The 22994-nt window shown below is 39.8% G+C and overlaps 2 protein-coding genes across 6 annotated transcripts; one reads left to right on the top strand and one right to left on the bottom strand.

Moving 5' to 3' along the window:
* Positions 1 to 830: 830 nt before the first annotated feature.
* OXNAD1 (oxidoreductase NAD binding domain containing 1) lies at positions 831 to 19774 on the bottom strand. 5 transcript variants are annotated; one of them, XM_030264938.4, is made up of 9 exons: positions 19630 to 19762; positions 14435 to 14600; positions 14111 to 14174; positions 10785 to 10891; positions 7209 to 7350; positions 4433 to 4469; positions 4227 to 4327; positions 1813 to 1921; positions 831 to 1199 (listed from the first exon to the last, which is right to left on the bottom strand). In XM_030264938.4, the coding sequence occupies exons 2-9, from the start codon at positions 14566 to 14568 to the stop codon at positions 1045 to 1047; spliced, it is 849 nt and encodes a 282-aa protein (XP_030120798.2). In that variant the 5' UTR covers positions 14569 to 14600; positions 19630 to 19762; the 3' UTR covers positions 831 to 1044. The 5 variants fall into 5 exon arrangements, with proteins under 5 accessions (XP_030120798.2, XP_030120799.2, XP_030120797.2 ...); XM_030264939.4 differs by having other exon boundaries at positions 4227 to 4324; XM_030264937.4 differs by having other exon boundaries at positions 4227 to 4469; positions 19642 to 19774.
* On the top strand, positions 19700 to 21971 carry DPH3 (diphthamide biosynthesis 3). Its single transcript, XM_002196520.7, has 3 exons — positions 19700 to 19835; positions 19929 to 20003; positions 20428 to 21971. The coding sequence occupies exons 1-3, from the start codon at positions 19728 to 19730 to the stop codon at positions 20491 to 20493; spliced, it is 249 nt and encodes an 82-aa protein (XP_002196556.2). The 5' UTR covers positions 19700 to 19727; the 3' UTR covers positions 20494 to 21971.
* The last annotated feature ends 1023 nt before the right edge of the window (positions 21972 to 22994 follow it).

Below are 22994 nucleotides of genomic sequence, written 5' to 3'. Positions count from 1 at the left end.
ATTGAATATTTTTGATATTCCTGATTGAGGTCTTCAAATGTACAGCAGGAATCTCTGCCACTTAAGGACTTGAACTGCCTATGCAAATAATTAACAAATTCATTATAGATTCTGTTGGCCTCCTAATTTCTATGATTCGTTTTTCTAAAAGTTGGACAAAGAAGGTTCATTCAGGAAGGGCTCAGGTACTGGCCATTACACCTAGAGGTACACTCATGCCTTGCAAGACCAACCTTTCCAAAGACTCTTCTCCAAGCAGTATGCCCTGGAATCCCCTACAGCTCTGTACTTCATGCAGCAGGACTCTGGAGATTTCCCACCTTGGCTGTTGCTGGCCAGTGCTGCTTTTGAGGACACGGCCCATGTAAGCACAATTTTGGCTGAACAACCTCAGCAGAGGATACAGGTTCAGGGGAGGAATTCCTATGACTGCTGCACTCTGCACTTTAAACTCAGGGCTAAACAGGATTATGAGAAAATGTCTTCGTCAACACAACTGACTTCTTTACATAAACCACATAAAAGGCAGGTTGTTTTCTTCTGAGAAGAAATGGCAAGAGAAGGAAGTCACAACACAGCAGCTCTTTTATAATAATAGTAAATGTGTTATATAGAACTGGGAGGGAAGCGTGTCAGCTCATTTGGAGCAGATTCAGAGGCTGTGGCCTGAATGATCCTTACAAACATATCTGGCATTGTTGCACAACTAATTCTCTACAAGTGCTGAATCAGCCATCAAAAAGGTATTTTAAAAGCTGACTAACAAAGCAAGTGTATAAAGTGAAAATATGCTGCTACCCCTAAGAAAAGGCAAACCATCAAAAAACCAAAACAGTTAATGTCTTTAATATAAAATCACATTTCTTTCCCCCTAAGCAGCAGCACTGTGTTACAGGCGTATTACAGTTAAATTAAAGGACCACTTTCATCACTGAGGACATCTTCATTAAAATCTTCAAAATAATTCATAGTCCATCTCTGTACATTTTAGCTTATCAAAATGCACTGGAAAAAATATTATCATTTTCTCTTCAGCAGGTGTCACTACCACCATTTCTCGAAGAAAATACGGTTTCTAGGAACACCAATGTTAGTGAGTAGTTTGGATATAGATTCTATCATTGGAGGGGGACCACAGATGTACCATGAAGTATCGTTAGATATGTGTTTCTCTAGATCCTTTTCAGATATTCTTCCCTCTGACAAAGAAAAAAAAGTAGGAGATGAGAACAGAAATATTAATCACAAAGTCACTTCAAAAATAGCATCTGGTTAGAGGTATTTCAGGTACTCATTTCTCTGGCCTGTTTCAGGATAATAGGTATTGAGATTTAAGGCTTCCAAAACCATTTATTTTTCTGGAGATTTAGATCAGTGCTTGTTCTAGGAATGCAAAGGGTATTAGTTACTGAAGAGAAACATGGCTTACAGACAAGTAAAATCCCAAATTCACATGAAAAAAATAGGTATCTCTGACACAAATACAGCAGACATGGAAACATGCTGAAGTATCTCTTATAAGCAGTAAGCTCATCCTTCATCAATCCCATCTTAAGGAAAGTGAACAGCATTTGCTTGATAGTTTCTGGAATAAAGTCTGCAGTGGGAAATAACCATGTAAAGTTTAGGATTAACAGAGGAGAGAGAAAACTTTTCTGCAAAGCAGAATAAGTACAGAGAAACTGTTTAACTCACATCTCATTTTGAAGCTTTAAATATAAAAGTCTGCCTTATTATGCACAGCTTCATCTTGTAGGATGCAATCAAACTGGGGCTTCAGATAGGATCTCTCTATAATGCCATGACACTTACCTGTAATGTGTGGCTGCAGTTCTTCACAGATCTGTGAGCGCTGCTGGGTGACGTGGAAACAACATGTGATTTTTCCAGGAAACGCCTTCATCAAACCAAGAATATTTTTCTGTAATGTTAAACACACTTCCTTACACCACAGGCCACTAAATCAAAGCAGATGTATGCACACAGTCTCAGAATGCCAGTGATTATTACTGAGAACCAAGACTTTGCATTTCAGCACTGAGAACCTGATGGATGTGATTCCACAGGCCTGACCTGCACACGTACACAGAATTCCCACACTTGGAATGCAAATACCCTGCCAGCTATGTTAGTGCTTTTCTCCTTTTCTGGCACAGATTACAATCTGTAATATTTGGACCTAAGATCCAGTTAGGTCTTTTCCAAATTTCTTCCCCTTACAAATTCTCAGTATTTTCTACTTCCACTTCCATAGGGGTTTTCCACTTAAAAAAACCCCAGTATGTATTTACCATTAGTTAGGAACTTTCTGAGTCCTGTCTGGGTTATCTGATAAGGTCACTAGACCCTTTACGGTCTCGTGTTCTTAAGTAAAACCAACTACCACATAATGCTAATTTTATTTTTCTAGAGCAGAAAGTATAAGTTCATTTTCAGTTCCCTAAGTCACAGCTGTGGTAAGTTACCACCAAATCCCCAGCAGCTTCAGTTCAAATCAGTAAAAAAAAAAAAAAAAAAAAAAAAAAAAAAAAGTGTTAGATGCTGTAGTTAGTTCTGAAATTAAGATCTAGCTACTGTCTTGATTCTGCATTATACAGGATTTTCACTGCTGGAATAGACACTGGAAAGTCTTTAAAGTATTATGAAGTAAAAGTAATTTCTAGATATATTTGCTCATTTTGTTAATGAGTGTTTGCTTGTTAGCTAGTTACTACACTAGAGTCTGCCCTGGGTTGCTTAACAAAAAAAAAAAAAAAACCCAGAGATTTTTGCTTTGTAGAAAATCTGTTCCTGAATCCCTAAAAAAACATGGAGTGAAGAGCAGCACATATTGCCACTGCAGTACAGTGTTCCACCAGCACCTCTCCTATTAACATGCTGTCTTTGTACCCCAATGCTGTTGCTTGTATAATTTACACTAAGGGTATTTCCAGTGCCTCAGCCTCACGTCCACAGTGAGGATCAGATCCCACCATGGCATCTCCCTTTGCCCTTGTTAGCCCATACACAGCTGCTCCTTCAGGGACCACATCCTCCATCAGTGATAACCCAGCAGGTCTTAGTGGAGATTGTACACATCCTGTACAGATTGTACAGATATGTGTCACAACAGCATAAAGGCTGCTAGAGATTCCATTTCCTCAATCCTCTGCACAAAAGTGAAGAATTTTGACAGTCATGTTCTGGGTCTGAGGGACATGTGAAGAATGAAGGAGGGATATATTTTAAGCACTGTGCATGACACCGTGTCCTCTTCTGACCCAGAGCTTTAGTGCAAAAGTTCTGCTGTCATAAAACTGCTTAAGTGAATGCTGGGAATGTCAGTACTGGCACTGGAAAAACCTGTGCATGCTTACAACAGACTGCAAGATGAGTAGGTGGCCAAAAGGAAGAGCAGATTATTCTGCTTCTAGCAATAAACAAATGACTTTTCAAAGAAAGTAATTATCTGCATATCTGGAAATATGGTAGAAGTACAGAAATAAAATTAGTGATGGATCCTATACACAGTTTCTGGAACCATGACAGCTCTTCATCTTTATCTTACAGTCAAAAGCTTTCAATACTTAAAAAACCCATAAATCATTTTGGATGCTTCTTTACAGAAGCTATGCTAATTTGACCCTAAGATATTGTCCATAACTCTTAATGGCTGAGTGTGACAACTGATCTTTAACTGCTGAGTAAATGCTGATGAAGTGCTGGACAAGCAGTTGTAAAAGCAGCTATAAATCCTTCATTCATACACTAGTACTTATTAGTAACTAATGCACTATCAATAAAGTTCTGCAGTTAGTTTAGAAAGTATTCCTTTGGATATAATTACTCTTTTCTAGTCTTTACATTCAATACAATCTCTACTTAGACTATGTGGCTACAGTATTATAGCACTGTGCAGACTATTAGTGTGTATATACATATATATATATATAATCTTTAGTATACTATGATGCTCTTACAAGATCATAGTAAAATGCAGGGATATAATAAAATTTAGGGGCAATTGACTTATCAAAATCAGTGGGAGCAGATGTGTCCAATAACAGCCTTAATTTGTACAATGGCCTTAGTAGTTAACAAAACACACATGGGATTTGAGGCAGGAAGTAACTTTTGTCTCTGTACAGTGTCTTACACAAAAGGACTCTCTGGAATTTGGTAACATTGACATACACACAAGCAGCTGAATAGCTGAGATCTGTTTTTTAAAAAAAGTTTTGATTTACCTTAAATAAGAGTTCACTTGTATTTTTTGCACTGTAGTACAACTTCACTGTTCCCAGTTCATGTCTATTTCCTTTACCCTCTTGGTATCCATGAAGATCTGCTATATGCAGCAGTATAGAAAACAATGGGTTAATTCCAACACCCCCTGCTATCAGCACTAGGTTTACTGGGGAGTCACCAGGCTGAGGATCAAAGAAGAAATCACCTCCCACTCGAAGAGCCACTTCTGAGTCAAGAGTACACTAGGATGGAAAAGAAGATATTTAATTTCAGAACTAAATGCAAAAGTTGAAATCTTATTTTTTTGCATCCCAGTCACAAGGTTTGCTGGGCTGTGATTTTTATTTTAATTGACCAGTGGAGGAAAAACACAAGGACTTTAAAATATACACGCACTTTCCAGCTATCTGAAGTAACCCAGTGTCTCTAGGGATCTAGTTCTACTTTCAAAAGTTTCAGTCTTACGGTAAGGCAGGATGGTGACTCCCCCTTCCTATCCCCGTAAGAGCTGAAAGAGGAACAATTCACACAGAGTTTTCCAACAATATGTGGTTGTGAAAACCTGAGCTCATCATGTGAAATCACACTTCGACCCAAAACCAGCTTCATGCCAAAAAAGGCCTTCCTATGAGGTCAGTGAAGGTCAGAATAAGTTGTATACACATAAAGTTTTTCCATCCTCATTCCTTAAAATTGAAAACCACTCAGAAGTGAAGCAATTATCCACATGAGTATTTCTTGCAGAATCACTTCTGCAGTTGCAGCTTCAGAGACTCAGAAGAAGAAAAATCAGGGGAAAATTTACTTTCACTTTTATGTAAGAAATTATTTTCTAAATAAATGTGTCCAAGCATGTTTTTTTTTTTGATACATGGAAAACAAAAGCTACAGCAAAAAAAATCAACTTGGGTCAGTATCTCCATGGTAAACCAGCACTGCATCCTGTCTGAAGGGTGCAGCTGCAGCACAGAGAGGTCAGGTGAGTTCTTCCACATCACTGCATGCTGACAGAACAAATAAGAGCACTTAGGCCATATACAGGTTTTAAAAGATAAAATGAAGAGGATAGGGAAACCAAGGAAGGTGGGAATGGAGGAGAGAAAAAGAAGCTATAGGAACTGCTGAAAAATAGCGTAGAGAATGAAAACACTTCCTCCAAATAATTATTTTAATAGCAGGAAACAGTAAACTGAAACAAAGGGAGTTCCATTAACGAAGGCTGCACAGAGAGCTCAGGTCTAAGCATGTAACAATTCCACCAGGAGCAAGAAGGATGCCCTTGGATGCAGGTACTGCATAGGATCATTTGACACAGGTTCCTAAGATGGTAAGCATGGCCATTAAAAACACCCAACAACTTTCCTGCTTTTCTTAATTATTGCATAACTATTGTCTCTCAAGTATACTGTAGGGCAAATGAACATCCAATATCTGAAACGGATTTCTCTCTCCCTTGTGATATACACTGCCAGGCTTTCTCATGTTTTACTCTGGTCTAGAGAACCACAAATCCACATCTGTTCCAGATCCATGTGGCCTAAGGAGGACATAGAATATGCTACCCTTTAAGGAAATAAGCAATTTTAGGGAGAAACAATCTCACATCTGCCCCCTTAACCAGCCATAGTTCCTCAAGATCAGACATGGGATTTGGGAAGAATCTCTCTTAACCAGCAGTCTTCCAGGTATTTCCATGCTTTGGCCATGACAATAACAGTAAGTCAGGATACAGGAAAAAGTAGTAAAATTCTGGAGTAATGCCATAAGAAAGTGTTGTCCTTTAGCCTTGTTTATAGACATAGCTCAGGCAGAGAAGTGAAGCAATCAATACATTACATGGATATTTTTAAAAGAAAAGGCTACGTCTTCCTCAAGTTATATAAAGTACATGGTGCTAAAATCGACTATTTTATATACAGTAATATTAAGAAATAAATACCTCTAAAAAACACAAGTACAGCAAGTAAATCAGCGCTAATATTCCCATAACATTTTTAACCTGAGATACCAACTTCCTTTCAAAGCAGCTTTTAAACAATTAAGCACCACTTTTGTCACCATATATACAACATTTCTGAATTCTAGGTTGCTGTTTTTTCTGCTTGTTTCCCAAAGAAAAGCATGCACTTCTGTTTAGCTAGAAGAGTATACCCTGGAGGTTTCTCCACAGCATCAGGTTTGATGTAGGTTACCCCTTAACTAAAGATTTGTCCTGTAAATTCCACTAGAAAACTCAGCAACAAAAACTGATTTACAACATCAAAAATTCTTAAATAGTTTCCAGAGACTGTGAAAAGAACAAAAGTTGATAGGACAGATAGATCACTGATGAAACGTGACTCATTTGACTAACTAAATGGGGTAAATGATGAAAAAAACTCCATGAGGCCAAGTCTCGTACTTTACTTTTCATACAGCAAAAACCCAAGCCTTGTGTTATGTTGTTATTACTAAAATTTGTGTATTTAAAAGAATACTAGAGATATTCTGAAATGTTATATCATGTCAGAAGAACTGATCTAAGTATCTTTCTTGGCTCCCCTTCAATAATCTATATCTGTGATTTGTCAATGATTCCCAGCATTTTATATTTACAGAAATAGTCAGGAATCATGGAAGGTTATCAGAGGTAACTCTGTAATGTGTAACACTGCCTGTTCTCAGGGATGTAAGTTAGAACAGAGGTTTTTCAAAAATTCATTAATTCCAAATTCCTTATATACACTAACTACAGTATCACTTTAAGTACTCTGTAAGCACAAGTGGTGTCAAATGATCACAATTACCATATTTCCATATAAATATCCAATTTCAGTCCCTTGCTGAACAAAAGGTTTTAAGATTTATGTTGTATCCAAAATGCTTGAGGAAGGCAATGTGAATTTTGCAGTTAATAGTACAAAGTGGTCTGAAAACACACACCATCTCCTTTACATCAAAAAAAAGAGAGCAAGCCAAATCTCACAGTTAATTTAATTTACCTCAGTGTGAACCCAGTGAGCAGGAGGATGAGCAGTGTGCTTTACTGCCAGCTCTAGTATTCCTTCTCGTTCTAACAGGCCAGGGCTTGAACATATTGAGAATCCTCCAACTACAGATACTCCAGGAATAAAGAAATCGACCCTACAAACAGATCAGACACGAAAGTTTAAAAAAGAAGCCAGCAACCCCAAATATGGACAACAATAGCCAAAATAATGTGGCTGCCTCTGTTTCAATTATCTTTCCTTTACAACATCTTCTTTTCTATAACATAACTTTTCCAAAAAGGGAGTTAACCCTGAGTAACACCATTACCTTAGAATTATTTTCTTCTAGAACCATGTCATCATGTTTGCTAAACTAGAAGTTTTTCAAACCATTCTGATTTTAACATTAGATGTCACATTTCACAACAGACTAGATTTCTAATTGTTTTAAATAAATTATTTGCATATTAGAACAAAAACATAATTATGGTCTGATAAGAGTAGATTAATTCCCACTCTCTTTGTCCCTTTGATGGGCTCTTCAATTTTCAAACATAAGATTGGCATTCTAGTTTTAGGAAAATTACTTTATATTAAACACTTCCTTTTCTTGGGTAGATGAAATATCTGAAATAAAACCAACAGTATGTAAAACCTTTCCCATGTAAGAAGTCCACAGCTGGCAGCAGAACCGCAGCTCCCTCTGGTGGCAGATATCACTTCTTAGGTTATAGGAAATTGAGCTGGAATAAATTCCTATTTTGTTTTTTCCTTTCAGCTTAAAAGTAAGCCATGCATGAGTTTGTACAAATAAGAAGGTAACACGGGGCTAAGCTGCTGCAGTACCAGGCATTAGAGAGTATGAAAGGCAAGCCATTACTACACATGAACTATAATTCAGTCTCATAAAAGTAAGGCTTTGATAAGCCTTGATGAGGCTTCCAAATAGTTATCAAAAAAATATTACAAGTTGGTTTGTGATCTATTACCTGAACTCCTCTGTGTTCCCTAAATATTTAAATGCTTCTGCTTTATACAGCACATAACAAAAGCACTGTATTTCAAAATAAATCAAATGTCTATAATTAGTTGTGTTGGTCCCCTTAGGAAACAACCACACTGATAAACAATGCCAGGCACTAGACAGAACCATTTCTGTTCAAGCCTGGGTTAGGCTGGCTCAGTATTAGTTAAGTGATGATGCAACAAGAAATACAGACTGGCTGCTAATGCGCAGATATTTTCTTTTACACAGCAAGGCTGTATTCTTCACAGACACCACAAATGCTTGAGGAAAGAGAGAAGCATTTTGAGTAGTTCATCGCTTTTTGAAGAAAAAAAAAATATTGTCTGCTTACTCCACACAAAATTCAGCCTTTGAAGAAAAAAAAATCTCTTTCTCTCAAATAATGCATACAGTGTGATAAAATTTTTAACTTTATGCTAATAACATCTTCATGGTGTGTAAAGATACATGACTGCAAAAGAATGGTCTACAACCAAAAAAACTTAGGTTATTTCAGTGTCCTCAGCTTGTGCAGCCCCACTGCCTGTGGGGCCCAGCTTTACTGACAGTCAGGCTCTGGGAGCTCAGAAAGGACGACTTTTGCCAAAGAACATATCACGATGCTACTGAAGGTCTTTACCTCCCTCTGGTGGAAAATAATCTTCCTACTTAAGATGAACTTACTGAAATGAATGAAAAATATGCGAATTTATGCTGTCAAGTCACAATTTACATTCAAGTCAAAATGTCTCCTTGGCATGTTTGGGAAACCTTATCCCTGCCTGGTGGGGAAACACACAAACATGATTGCAAAACCTACATCAAACATGATTTTTACCTTTCCCAAATACTGATGTAGATGTATTTTTTCCCACATACATGACTATGAGAGATTTCAAGGCACAGTTTACTATCCTATAATGGACTAGCTCTGATGGCTCGTCTCAGCCATGTTAAGAAGGGTGAGAGGGCTCCTGAACAAATGCTACCTGTGACAGCCTAAGGGAAAAGAGCAGCAGAAGGGAAAAAAATGAAGAAAACCCACAACAAGGAGAGGCACAAAAAGATGTAAACTAGAGATCTCAGGGTGGTTTTTTACTTCCCTCCTTTTAAAACCCACCTAAACCATATATTTAAGAAAGGAGTAATAATTATCCGTTGCTGGAGTGAGAGATCAGAAACACCAAAATCATAAAGATACTTCTTCAAAGTATTTGCAACATGCATATACCTCAATGCACGTTTTAGTAAATCAAAAGGTGCAACAGCAACAAATCTCTTCATTATTATTTGAAGTCAGATAAAGACCAGTAACTGCCAAAGTGCTTGAAAAACAAATTCAGTTTTGCTTCTGAAAAACTTAATAATTAGAACACTTTCAGGAAATGTAAACACTTTAGTGACAATCTTTGACTGTAACATCTTACTACAGCAAATCCTAACAAGTTAGCCTTTTCTGCTCAGGAAAATGTGTTGTTTTGTACTGCTCATCAAAAGAATGCAACTCCAGTTTATAGATACAAGTACAGAGAACTTGGTGTGTACCTTACAATAGCATTAGAACACTTTCAAGGAAGAAGAAAATGAAGAAGACTAATTATAATTAAAGCTTTGAGTTTCCAGCATGATGATTTCAAAAATGTTTTTGGAGGGAAAATGTACGTTGCAAGTTCTGGCAAGCAAAAATTTATTATGAGTCATTGCACATGTGCAAGAACTGCAGCAAATTACTTCAGAAACAAATTATTGCTAATCAGCATCTTGTGTTCTGGTTCTAAATTTAAAAACCAGCATATTAACACTCCATGAGTAACATATGCTGTTAGTACCCTAGCAGCTCTACTTTGATTTCAGCAAAACCACTTTCAGATGGCCAAAGCCAATAAAAAGTTTAAAAACTATTTATTGTCCATTGCCAAAAGCAACTAATCCTAGTTTTAAATTAATTTCTAAGAGGAAAAAAAAAGTTACTGAGTGAGAGTATTTTTAACAAGGAAGGATGACAAACATGAAAATCCACTACTTCCTTGGGAACAAAAACCCTGTAAAAATTGTTTAAACTAATGGCTAATTGTTTCAAAGGCTTAATTATTCAAAGTTTTTATTTTCAATTTTGTCTATTTATATTAATGTATTAATCTGACGTAACAGGCTTAATTTTCAAAATGGAAACTTCAAGGGGAAGAAATAAACCAAAACTAAGTAACTTGCAAATAATCAGTCTCAGCTCCACTGTAAAAGTAACAGTAAATAAAGACAGCGTGCAGACTAAAGTGCAGTGAATTTCAAAGTACTCCTAAAGAAACAATGTAATATAATAAACCACAGGAAAACACCAAAACACTGAGCATTTAAAGAATATCCACTTCTGCCCTTTTAATAGTAATATTAGCAGTTTTTAATGACTATTTAAAAATTATGCCAAATACCTTTGAGTTCTTAACAGAGCATCCAATAAGAAACCATTGTATTATATAAATTAACAACTTTTTCCAAGGCCCGAGGATCAGAGACCTTTCAGAACTTTGTTATGATGGACTTCTCCTAGTAGTATCCTCCTCAAACATACCAGAAGATCTTACCACTGTCCTGCTTTGAAAGTAAAATCCTTATTTGCAATTGCCAAACGAAGCCTTTTGACTGTCTCTGATTCATTGGTGATTCCACACACTTTTGCTTGTGTAATTACCTAGCAAAAGGAAAAGAAGCCATTGTGATATGTAGATATAATTTGCAACAAAAGCACTCAAGAAGCTGTGCATGAGACATCCATCACTTCCGATGTTACCTATGGCGTTTCATTACCTACAGCACCAATATTTTTCACTGAGGTGATGAAACAAAAATGGATTCTATCTATTCAAGGCTAGGTTGGATGAGGCCCTAAGCAACCTGGTTTAGTGAAAGGTGTCCCTGCCCATGGCAGGAGGTTGGAACTGCATGATCTTTAAGGTCCCTTCAAGCCCAAACCTTGATTCTATGATTCACTTAAATATTCATTGAATGGAGAACAGTGTTTGCACTTGCAGTCTGCCATGTCTATCACTTTTTCTAAGATGATATACAAACTTACTTTATTTCAGCTGAAGAGAACATAGCTATAAGGAGAGGTGATTGCTAGTTATCACTTTTCTGATTCTTCAGACATCTATACAAGATACATACTCCTGCATCCTCCAGCAACAAAGTAAAAAGATCTCTGATATGAAGATAAAGGATACTTGTTAAAAAATCAGTTGCAGATGAAGTTCCAGGGACAATTCTGGATCTAGATTGATTTAAGTAAATGCATTACCGAAAGATTATGCAATAATGTTACTGCATCAAAGAAAGAAAACCAACAAACCTTGTGTTACTGCCTTTACCCCCTAGACCCCCATATGATCACAGGGAAACCAAGACACAAGGTTTCATGGCTGGTTAACAGAGTTTGGCAGACACATGGGAGGAGGTGTCAGAGCCATAGTTAATTCTACTTTTAAGGAGTTAAAAAAAAAAAAAAAAGATGAAAAATGAAAGTAGACTTTGCAAAAAGACCCATTGGGGATGAGCACCCCACGTAAATTCTTTGATGCACATCATTGCAACATGGATTCTCATCCCTTCCCTACATTCTTTTTCAGGGTATTTTGGGCTATAATGATTAACCTTTTCTCCTTTATAAAGAAAGCAATACCCTAAGTATTTTCTACACAGAGCAATACACAGATTTTACTGTTGAAAATGCTGATGTCACCACACAAGGAAATACTCAAAATACCACCACAACTCTACCATTTCTCATTTGTCTAAGATCAAACAGATCCAAAAAATTGTAACTTTAAGCAACTATGCTATAATTTAAAACATATGTCAGGAAATTAATTTATTCTTAAAGCAACATCTGAACACGTCCCCTGTCCCATTAAACAGCAGGACATTTGCTAATTTAAAATGAAGTAGCATGGATTCCTGTTCCACTTTAGCAGACAGTATTACATGAGGAATGCAGTCAGTCAAAGTTAACAAGAGAAATGTCAGATACATGACTTCAATGGTTGTTCTGATGGATAAGTGCAGGAAAAGGACATTAAATTTGTATCTTCTTCAGTCCCTTCTTTACTCTTCAGTACACTCCTTTATTTGTTTTTTGGCTGAGAGAGCTGCAAGAGTACTGGAAATTAATTGCTATAAAGTTCTTTCAAAACTTAAATTTGAGTCAGGGTGATCAAAGACATTCATCCAGTATTTTGGACCATCACAAGGGTATCCTAACTGGTCAGAGGAAGGCTGCAGTGAGAGGAGGGCACAGAATCCTGGTTTTTGCAGCTGTATTTCAAGAAATCATTAGTCACTTTTCCTTGCCCTGGTCCTTCACATTATCACTCTTCAACAGGCAATGTTCTGTAGCATTCACACTAATGCAACACAGATTTATGATTCTTTCATCTTTTATGGGACTGAAATGGCCAAATAAGGCAATATTGGCTGAGGGAAGCCAACTGCTGATTATACGGAATTTAAAACCAAGCAGAGGATGTAAGATAAACTGATTTTAAAGCGGTCGGAAACAAAGCAACAAAGAATAAATCAAGCATTAAAAAAAGAAACAACATAATCCTCTGATATGCAGAGAATGTGCAGTAGCAAGAACTGAGCCCTGCTCTTTCACCTATCTCATACAGCTTCCTTCTCTTCCTTGTGCCTTACAGTTCCCTGCACCAACCCTGAGCTTCCAACACCTCATAAGGATCCATTTTCCATGTATTTTTCAGGTACTGACACTGAGCAGAGAAAGGAAGCAAGTAAAACAATAAATATAAAAAAACCCCATGGTTGCAACACTCAGAAGTGCCATTATTTTTTTTATGTCAGAAGCAAAGGAGAACATGCATCAATCTGTGTCTGTCTCTACATCTATTTTTTTGGGTAAACAGGATCCATCAGAGCAGCTGGATGTCCACAAGCAACACTGATCTGTACTCAGGGGAGAGCTGGCATTGGTGTGAATAGCTGAGGCACAGCTCCGTGGTTCCCACAGCTGGCTCACAGCTCTGGGGACAGGCAGAACCAGGCTGCATTTGTCTCATCCATCTACAGCCCATATCAGACAGGGCTGAAACTTCTCTCTCGGGGGATACCTACATATCCCCTGCACCCAGCTTCCTCTTCGGAAGAATGTCATTTATTCTCTACTATAGTTAGGGAAAAACAGCAGAGAAGGACTTCATGTGCATACACTGACAGATGTGTGGTGTGTTTGCATCTGTGTGCATCTACTTCAGCTTATTACAAAAAGGAAACATCTGTATGAAATACAGGAGTATGTTCCCCTCTGAGCATTATGAAAAAGAATGCTTGCTGCTCAAAACTTGAGATCCAGAATAAGCACTTCTGGATTTGATGGAGAACAATGCTATACCTTCCTTGTATTTGTGAATTAGAATAGGTAAAACTGAAGATCTTTTTTACAGCCATCACCTCTCTCTTCAAAATATCTACACTTTTTGCCTTATTCCTATGTTATAAAAGGACACTTTCCATATTTTTAAATCTCAAATCTGAACCAGAATTGTAGAAATCCATAAAAATTGGAGAAGCCTGTTTAGAGATAAGGGGTATCTATGTGTTTTCGTTACTTATTATAATCCTTATTTGCCCAGAAATCTACTAAGTTTCTTGTCCAACATAAAGTAAACAGCACCATATCACTGAAAAACTTTAAAATTCATTACATTCCACCCACTGAGCACTAAATATGCTAATTTTATATCAGTAGCAAATATAAAAATGAGGAGAAAAAGAAGAAAACCAGACTCCAGCAGAAGGCAAAATGGAGCCTAAGAATCGAATGCTATTATCCAATATAATTATCTCCGCAGCAAAAAAAAAATAAAATTACTTGCATCCTAGAGAACAGAACACTAACCTCCTGTCGAAAATTATTTGCTGTCCTCTCTAAATGATCCATTTTCCTTTTTGATTTTATTGTGCTGCAAGAAAAAGCAAACAAAGATAATTGTCATTTTGACAGCTGTGCTACTGTCCCTTACTGATATGAATTTCTATTAACATAACAATTTACCAGTGTAATCCAGACTACAGATGACATAAATCTAAATAAGAATTAAATACAAATATATAATTAGAAGTTAGATTAAGCATTTATAGGTCTGTAGTAATTTGTCAGTTTGATTTTGACAGTGTTACCATGGTATTCTCTTAAAAAAAATCAAGTTAGTGGACAACCTACCCATTTCCTGTGCAGTAACAAAAAGCAGAGTGTCTCAACACCCCCAATGGAGAATGAGAGGGGAAAATTCTGCTCTGAGCACCTCTCAGTAACTGAGGAACAGTGAAACCCACATAAACAGTAGCATGAACCATGATGACCAGTCAGTCTTCAGAATCACTGGCTCCTGAAAAAAAAATCGTAAATATTTTTAATATCAAAAAATAATCGTATGTTAAATGAAGCATTCGGTGTTTGGCATGGCTTGTTTTCAGCTTTTTTCCCCCTTAAATCAGAGAAGCCAAAGCCCAGCTGGAGCTAAAACTAGCAAATGACATAAAGTATAATGAGAAGGAATTTTGAAAGCATGAGAGTTTCATAAAGAAGTGAAAATGTGCATCCTTCCAATGAAGGGATGTTATTCACACTCCTAAAGGTGAGGATAACTGAGGTGCTTGTGCATAGATTCCTTGGGGCAGATTAGAGTGAAATGACACTGAATGACCAGTGTTTGTTTTTTATATAGATATACATATATATACACACATATATATTGCAGGTGTGTTTTAGAACATTTGGTTGCAATGAAAAGGAGGTACAGAGCCATTCTAGCTATTATCTATAGAAATGAAACAATATAAAAGTATAAAAGAATCACTTAATAAAATATATAAGGAAAAGAAAGGAAGAGGAAGAAAGGATAAGAGAAGATAGGGGAGAGGAAAGATATCACCAACCATGGATCCAGTGACAAGAACTGATTGTTGCAATTTCACATAGTCAAAGTGATGGCTGGACATTTGATCCATCAAGGGTGAGGGAAGACCACAAAATGTAGATTTCAATGGGTTCAAGATGTTCATATTCAGGTGGGAACATCCAGGCACCTCCCCTGGGGGAGTTTTACACTGTCTGTTCCAACACTGGGGATCATGTGCAATGATCTGGTCGAAGGCCCCAGAAATTACTCTGGGGGCACTTTGGGGTCTCTGATGGGTTATGACACCCTCTAAGCCATGACAGCTGCCTCTCAAGCCAGTGTAACTGAGCCAGTTCTGCCTCACAGGAGGGGATGAACACCTTCAGGCTCAGCTGTGAACACAAGCGTCCTGATACCTCCCCTGGGAGGGGAGATTTACAGCTGGCCCAGCTGTGTAAGGGAGGATACTGGCAGGATAAACAGCATTATCCCACCTCAGCAGCACCTGCTTCTCACTGGGCTTTTCCCTTATCTGGCTCAAACCCAGCCTGTTGCTAAACCAAGGTCAGTTTGTTGTGGCCATCCTCTGGTGGTGGCTGCTTTTATGCAGATCAGAGGATTCCCACCACACACCCAAACCTCTCCTCCTTCGGTCCAAACCCAGCCTCAGCAAAGCCCCTGTAGCTTTTCCAAATGGGCAATTGCTTGAGCCATTAACCATCAATGTTTCAGTCTCTCACAAGGGGAAGACCTTGTCAGAGATAGCATGGAAAAGGCTGAAGTACTCAACATTCCCTTTGCCTGTCTTTACAGGCAAAGCCTGCACCCAGACCTCTGCTTGTATCAGTGGTGGTTGGGAAGGAGAGGGATAAGTAGGAGCAGGGCCAGCACCTGCTCAGAGAGCTGGATGCACTCAAATGCACAGAGCCAGATGGGTTACACTCAAGGTTGCTAAGAGACACAGCTGACATGCTTATCAGGCAAGTGTCTATTACCTATGAAAAACACTTATCACAGTCTCCAATTGACTTGGAAAAGACTTACATGTGCTCATTTTTAAGAGAGGCAGAAGCAGTACTTATATCCAGTTAGCACTATCTCAGTATCTGGAAAAATGCTCAGAGCTTGTCCCCTTAGCTGGGCGAAAGCTAAGGAAGCAATCAGGAGGGTGTGACTCAGATTTACCAAGGGCAGGTTACATTTGATAAATCTGAACAGCTATCGTCTGGTCACGCAGCTGGGGGGACAGGATGCAACACACCTTGAGTGTTCTGTGGCTCCTGGCACCAGCCCCTGAAGCACACACATGTTAGTAAGCCAAGACCAGATGGATGGTTGGAGTGACTGAAAACTTGTGTGGGCAGACAGAATTGAAGACTTGATGGCTTCATGTTTGCTTCACTTGTTGGCTAGAACAGTAAGAGTACCTTGGGGCGGATACAGGTAAACATATTTATCACTAACTTGGATGATGAGACACAAGGTGTCCCTGTTCATGGCATGGCTGTTGGAACTGGATGATCTTTGAGGTCTGCTCTGGGCCATTCTATCATCAGCACACTTGTGAATGATACTAGGTTAGACTAGTAGAGCTCCCCTTCAAAGGGGAACTGAGAAACTGCAGGGCTGGAAAGCAGAAATTTCATGACAGAAGTCTGTACCTGGGACTGGCTTAATCCAGTGTGAACAACTGTCCTGCTCCAAGCAAGAATTCTGACTGGATGATGCTCAGAAGTACCTTCCAGCCAGCATATCTGTGATTTTAACCATTCAAACAATATTAATGTATGAAAGATCAAACACTGACTGGGCTTTCTAGTGGTAAAGAAAAGGTTTTGCATGGAGAATTTTATAAACTTTAATTAAGCCTGTTTGTTCAAAAGCACATTAATCCCTCACACTTCCATGTACCCTACATAATAGATCTCTAAAGAGAAAGTGAAGGACACTCATATGCACTGCAGTGGAAACACAGTGTGAAGCTTCAAAACCACACATTCAGCTGTGACAGAGAAAGATGAACTGACACGAACATTCAAGGTTCATCAGAACTACTCTTAAAATGTAGGAACAGGTTCATGGAGAGCCAAGAGATATTTCTCCTTCCTTGTAAATCTGCCATTATTTTTCCTAGAATGTTAGCATAACTATCATATATCATCACCTATCAAATTATATTTATTCCCATGATACAGTCTAGAGCTTCTTTAAAGCATTAATATTTTACTTTAATTTAAATATCTTTCCGTGCATTCTTTTAAGGCATTTATTTTCAAAATGTTTTTCATTTTGAATCTCTTCAAATGGCACTGATCCAGCTTGTTGGCAACTATTGTTGGCCAATACTCTCTAGGATTTCACTAACAGCTGCATTGGCTGGTCACTTAGTAATCTGTCCTATTTGTAGTCTTGTACGAAGGCAGAGCTTCCATAAATTAAGCTGCTAAGAAATTGAATACATTTACAGTCACTACTGAAAACGCCCATTTTCAAGCATAAGAAATATTTCCTACAGCTTTTAACTGTCCATAATTTTTAATAGTTTTTCAGCATTTATTTCCACAGCAGCTTGCAACTTTAAAAAATGGAATTATTTAAAAGTCTTCTATCCCTAGTGAGCAAAATTACTTCAATTCTTTTTCCACAGAGTAGTTAAAGTGTACTAAAGTGTTTAAGCAAAACACTTTAGTACTATCTACATCAAATGTGTAGATGCTATTGATAACAAAAGTATTAAGAATCTCAAAATATTTTAGAACAAAATACACATCTAATGAAGTCCCATTCCTCTACCTTGGCATGTTATCTGTAAACCCAGCTCAAAAATCAGTTTCTCAAATTCATGAGATCACTTTATGATCTGGAGTCTTTCATATAGCACATCATGGTTACAGACATCTACATTTCCAATCAACCTGAAGTTCAATATCAATATATAATATTGGAAACAAAAGAAATATCACCCTAATTTTATAGTCACAGCTGAAAGACCTTATTGATACAACTACTTGAAGGCTGAGTCTCTACCCTAGATTAGAAATAACTCTTGCTCCATTTATACTATCACCACTTTCCAATAATGAAAAACACAATAAAAATAATTTGCAATTTTTACTCTGCAACCAATAAATTCCAAAGTGTCTTTCAATGAATCCTGGGTCTCCTCTACCACACACAAGCGTGACTCATGCTTTTACAAAACATGAACAGCTTTTCCCCTATCTGTCACCTCTGTGATTTTTTTCACTCACCCAGCACTTTGGTAATTCCCTGCCCTCCATGAAAGCACTGTGCTTCACCTTCCCAGGCTCCTGTCAGGTAGGATGTTCTCCCTTTATTCTCACCTTACCCAAGCCAGTGCAGGAATACCCTCTTCTTTTCACAGAGGTTGGAAGGGACCACAGTGGGTCATATGGTCCAACCTCCCTGCTCAAGCAGGGCCATTTAAGAGCACAGGGCACAAGACTGCATCCAGATGGTTCTGGAATATCTCCAGGGAGAGTGTCCAGTACCTCTGGGCAATCTGTTCCAGTGCCTGGTCGCTCACACAATATAAAAGTTCTTCCTCATATTCAGGTGGAGCTTCCTGTACATCAGTTTCTGTCCACTGCCTCCTGTCCTAGTAGAGCCTGTCCTAAGAAGAGCCTGACTCCATCCTCTTGACACCCATCCTTTACATATTTTATAAACCTCCTTTGCTCCACAGAATGAAATGGGCACTTTTCATGACTTCTTCCTCTCCTCACTTAAAACCAACCAGCCATTCATTCTCCATCCCCTCTGATCCACTGGCCCTGGGTTAATACCTGTTGAGATATATGTCTGCATCTCTTCTGCTCCACAATCCCACGTCACTATCTGAAGGGAGAACTACTTTTAGTTCGCCCGTATCACGCCTAAGTGCAAATTACTAGGTAGGTTAATGCAAGAAAGTGTAGAGGGAGGCAACAAGGGTACTTAAGCAAGCAGCACAGGAAGTTTTTTTTCAAAAGCTATCTCTCGGTGAAACACTCCTTTAGACAAACAGTCCTTCCTGCAAAAGTAATCACAGAAAACAAAGTTTCCCCCCTTTTCCCAGGGCTGAGGGTAACGCGGTGAGCGCTGCAAGGAAGGAGGTGCCCAGCTGGGGCGCGGCGGCACTGAGGCGGCCAAGGGGCAAGGGAAGCACACGGCCAAGGGGCAGGGCCAAGGGCAAGGGGCAGCACACGGCCAAGGGGCAGGGCAGGACCAAGGGCAAGTGGCAGGGACAAGGACAAGGTCGCAGCAGCGCCCGGCCGTTCCCGCGCAGCCCCTGGGATCGCCGGGCAAGCCGCCAGGGCTGGAAGGCGGCGCCACGGCGCAGAGGGCGGCCCGGCCACCGCTTCCGACCGGCGAGCGGGGCTCCCGCTGCCAGGAAAGGGCGGGCCAGCAGGACTCGAACGCGCTGCCCTCAGCCCGCCGCCCCTCACCCTCCTGTCCCCCCCACTCCCTCCCCCGAACCTCCCCGGGACCCCCGGCCCGCTCCGACCACCCCTACCCGCCGCCGCACCCCGCCACGGGGAGCTCCGCCCTCGTGCCCCGGCAGGCGCCGCCTCTTCCCGTCCGCCCGGCCCGGCTCCCGCCGCTCCCGGCGGTATGGCCGTGTTCCACGACGAGGTGGAGATCGAGGACTTCGAGTACGATGAGGAGACCGGGACCTACAGCTACCCGTGTCCCTGCGGGGACCGGTTCCTCATCACGCGGGTGAGGGGCGGCCGGGCAGGGCTGGGGGGGAGATCGGGGTGGTGCGGCCCGTGGGCCGGGCGGGGCCCTGACCGCTCTCGGGCGCTTTTGCAGGAGGACCTGGAGAACGGGGAGGACGTGGCCACCTGCCCCAGCTGCTCCCTGATCCTGCGCGTCATTTACGACCAGGTGGGTGCGGAGGGAGGGCAGCCGGAGCCCCGCGCTTCCAGCCGGGTCCCTCCGGTCCCGGCCCGCCGTGCGGGAAGCGCGGGGCGGCGTTTGAAAATGCCTGGTTTGAAAATGCCTCTGCTGCCTGATCTCGCGTTTGTCTGGTGTCCTCCTGCCGTGCTTTGGCTTAAAATGACGCCTCTACCTGGGTGGGCGTGGGGTAGGATACAGACGGGATGAATTCAGTGGTGTGAAGAGCTCTTGTGGCTGACCCCAGCAGCCCTGGCAGCTTTTCTCACCTCGTAGGCACGTTACAGCTTACGTGTGTTGGGAGACAGATTCATACTATAATTACTCTGTTTGCCAGCCTGGGTGTACGTCGTGGTGTGGTAGAGGAGATCCAAAAACAGTGTAAATTGCCTAAATCCCTGCTTGCTGTCTTTAGGACCAGTTCATGCGGGATGAAGTCGTGGCAGAACCTTTGCCAAACAAGGAATTGGTCAAGTGCTGATGAATGCATCGTGGACTGTGCTGCTTTGGGATGAAAAAGTATGGGGATGGTGACTGCAGAAAGAGTTGTGGTTCTCCTTCGGGAAGTGCATGTTGCTGTGGGATACAAGTGCAATAATTGTCCGTCTTCTTAATATGAATGAGAGCTTTTTGGGACATCAAACACATGAAAGCGTTTTGTTCCAAAGGGTCATACTTTAAAAAAAAAATATAAGCTGCTCCATATATTCCAGAAGATTTGAGGATTATGATTATGATTTACAGCAAGTCAATACACAGAAGAAGACCGCAGAGTTGGGAAATTATAACATTTAGTCTAGCAGTGGCTCCTTAGCCTGTGGAGAAAAATAGGCTTTATGTGGGTATATGCAAGAGTGAAATGGCACAGAGAGCTGTAATGTTGGGAGGCAAGATTTAGGAGTCTATAGGACACAATGCCATACAGAGTTAACACAATGCAGCTTCTCTCAGCATGTGGGCTCGTGTACTTCTAGCCCATACTGAATATGGGGAGAAAACCAGAGACCCAGAGCCAACATTCACCCAGTGTTGGTAAATTCTTTACCCATGTATACACAGGGAAGGTGCAGTTGTCTGTGTATCTGCAGTGGGGGCAACACTTGAATTGGGGCAGATTTATTTCTTAAATTGCTTCTAATATTGCTTTGGAAGAACTTTGGTAGTTGTTAGCAAATGACTCTGACATAACAGTGATACACTTTTGAGGGTGTTGTGTGAAATGGAGTCAACCTTTTTTTTTACCCCTGCACAGCTGCTAACGTACAGGACTGGAACTCAAAGTGAGTTGTATTTTACCCCTGTATTCTCAACAACTTTGTGATTTGACTGTTGCAGTAGATATAAAATGGGCTGCAGTTCTTTGTGCCATTTGTAGTAAATTTCTCAACCCTTCTTTATTAGATTTTGTCACTTCCTGGATAGGAGATGGATACATTTCACTTAATTAATAAAGGCATTTTTTAGGGTAGAAAAGAGTTGTGAGAACATTCTGCACATTGATTCCAAGACTGCTTCTTTAATTACAAGCCACTGCACTTGAATATTTACTTAAAATTATCGTCATTCCTGTGTTTTAATAGGATTTGATATCTGTGAAGTTAAATTTGGGGAAAAGTACTTGTGAGGAGTGTATGTGGCTGTTTTGCTCCAGGCACTAAAGATAAGCAAGTTTTATTGGATTCTTGCATTTGGTTATTTTTGTTCTTAAAGCATTCTGTGAATGTTGAAGATGAACATTCTAGTTACTTTAAGAAAAGGAGAGGAAAAATCCCCTACATCTAGTTGGAAGTTTGAATGCCGTAAGCACAACCGAGAGTGTTTCCATGCCTAAACCAGGAGGTGGCACTCGTGTTCCTTTGACATACGTGCTTAAAAGAAATAAATGTTGTGGTACTTTGGTTATCTGTGCCTTATCGAATATTTATTTTGACTATTTAAATAAAGATGTTTAAGATTCCATCAGTGGTTATAATGGGCCATTACTTATTCTGTTTCTGCACCAGCCATAATGATTTCCAGAGATCCTGAGTTGCTGCTTCTGGGGTGATGATAGTGGAGGTTTTTCAGGTTGGTTAATAAAAATTGTTTCAACCTATCAGTAGATGCTGTAAAGCAAACTTAGAGGAACCCTACCTAAGCCCCTGTTCAAATTTCTACTGCATAAAGGCCTTCATGATTTTCCCACAAGTATTCTACATAAAAGGAATTGTAGCAATTTCCAAATGCAAGACCAGGGAATGTATGCTCTGATCTAATGCATCAAAGTAAGTTGCCATGTGTATCATCTCTAAAAGTACATAGATTTTTGAAGAAATCATTGACCAGATTTTGTTATATAATGAAGATCAGGCCCTTTCTGACTTAGGAAACTTGCGTAGAGAATTATTTGTACTCTATATGGTTAATTCCAACATGGATGTAAAAAGCATTAATCAACTGAATTTTACTTGGCAGGTGCCAAGTAAACATGACATGTAACAAATTTTTAATTGATTCTTAGTACTGTTTCCCACTCATCTGAAATAGAGGTAATGGCTTTTTTTAAAAGTAATTTTAGCAGAATTTATTAGTCATTACATCAGTTGGGATTGTCAGGGCTTGAAGTTTCCTCCCTGGTGTGAATAGGGTCCAAGTTGTGGAATGCAATTTACATGCACATTAAAATTCCTTGATCACATAGGGTATGTATCAAAGCTTTAACAAAGTGTGTTTGCACACCTATGTGGTTTTTATTGTGTACATATGCAAAGCATGTTTGCTTTTCTGGAGTTTTTTTTACAGCATAACAACAGAAAGATGTTGTGGCTGACTTAGAAAGGATGTGGCCACATTTGCCCATTTAAATTACTTTCAGTTCTTATCTCATTGCAGGGTCTTAAAGGTCTCAAGACAGTAGATGATGTCCGCACCAAAAAAGGATGGGTGTCATGTTTCTCTCTTTTTGTTGCCCCTTGAGAATCTGAGAGAGACATTTAAAAACTG

Source organism: Taeniopygia guttata, chromosome 2 (assembly GCF_048771995.1).
Source record: "Taeniopygia guttata chromosome 2, bTaeGut7.mat, whole genome shotgun sequence".
NCBI lineage: Eukaryota > Metazoa > Chordata > Aves > Passeriformes > Estrildidae > Taeniopygia > Taeniopygia guttata.
The sequence above is the reverse complement of the archived record's forward strand: the minus strand, read 5'-3'. Positions and strand labels throughout refer to the sequence as shown.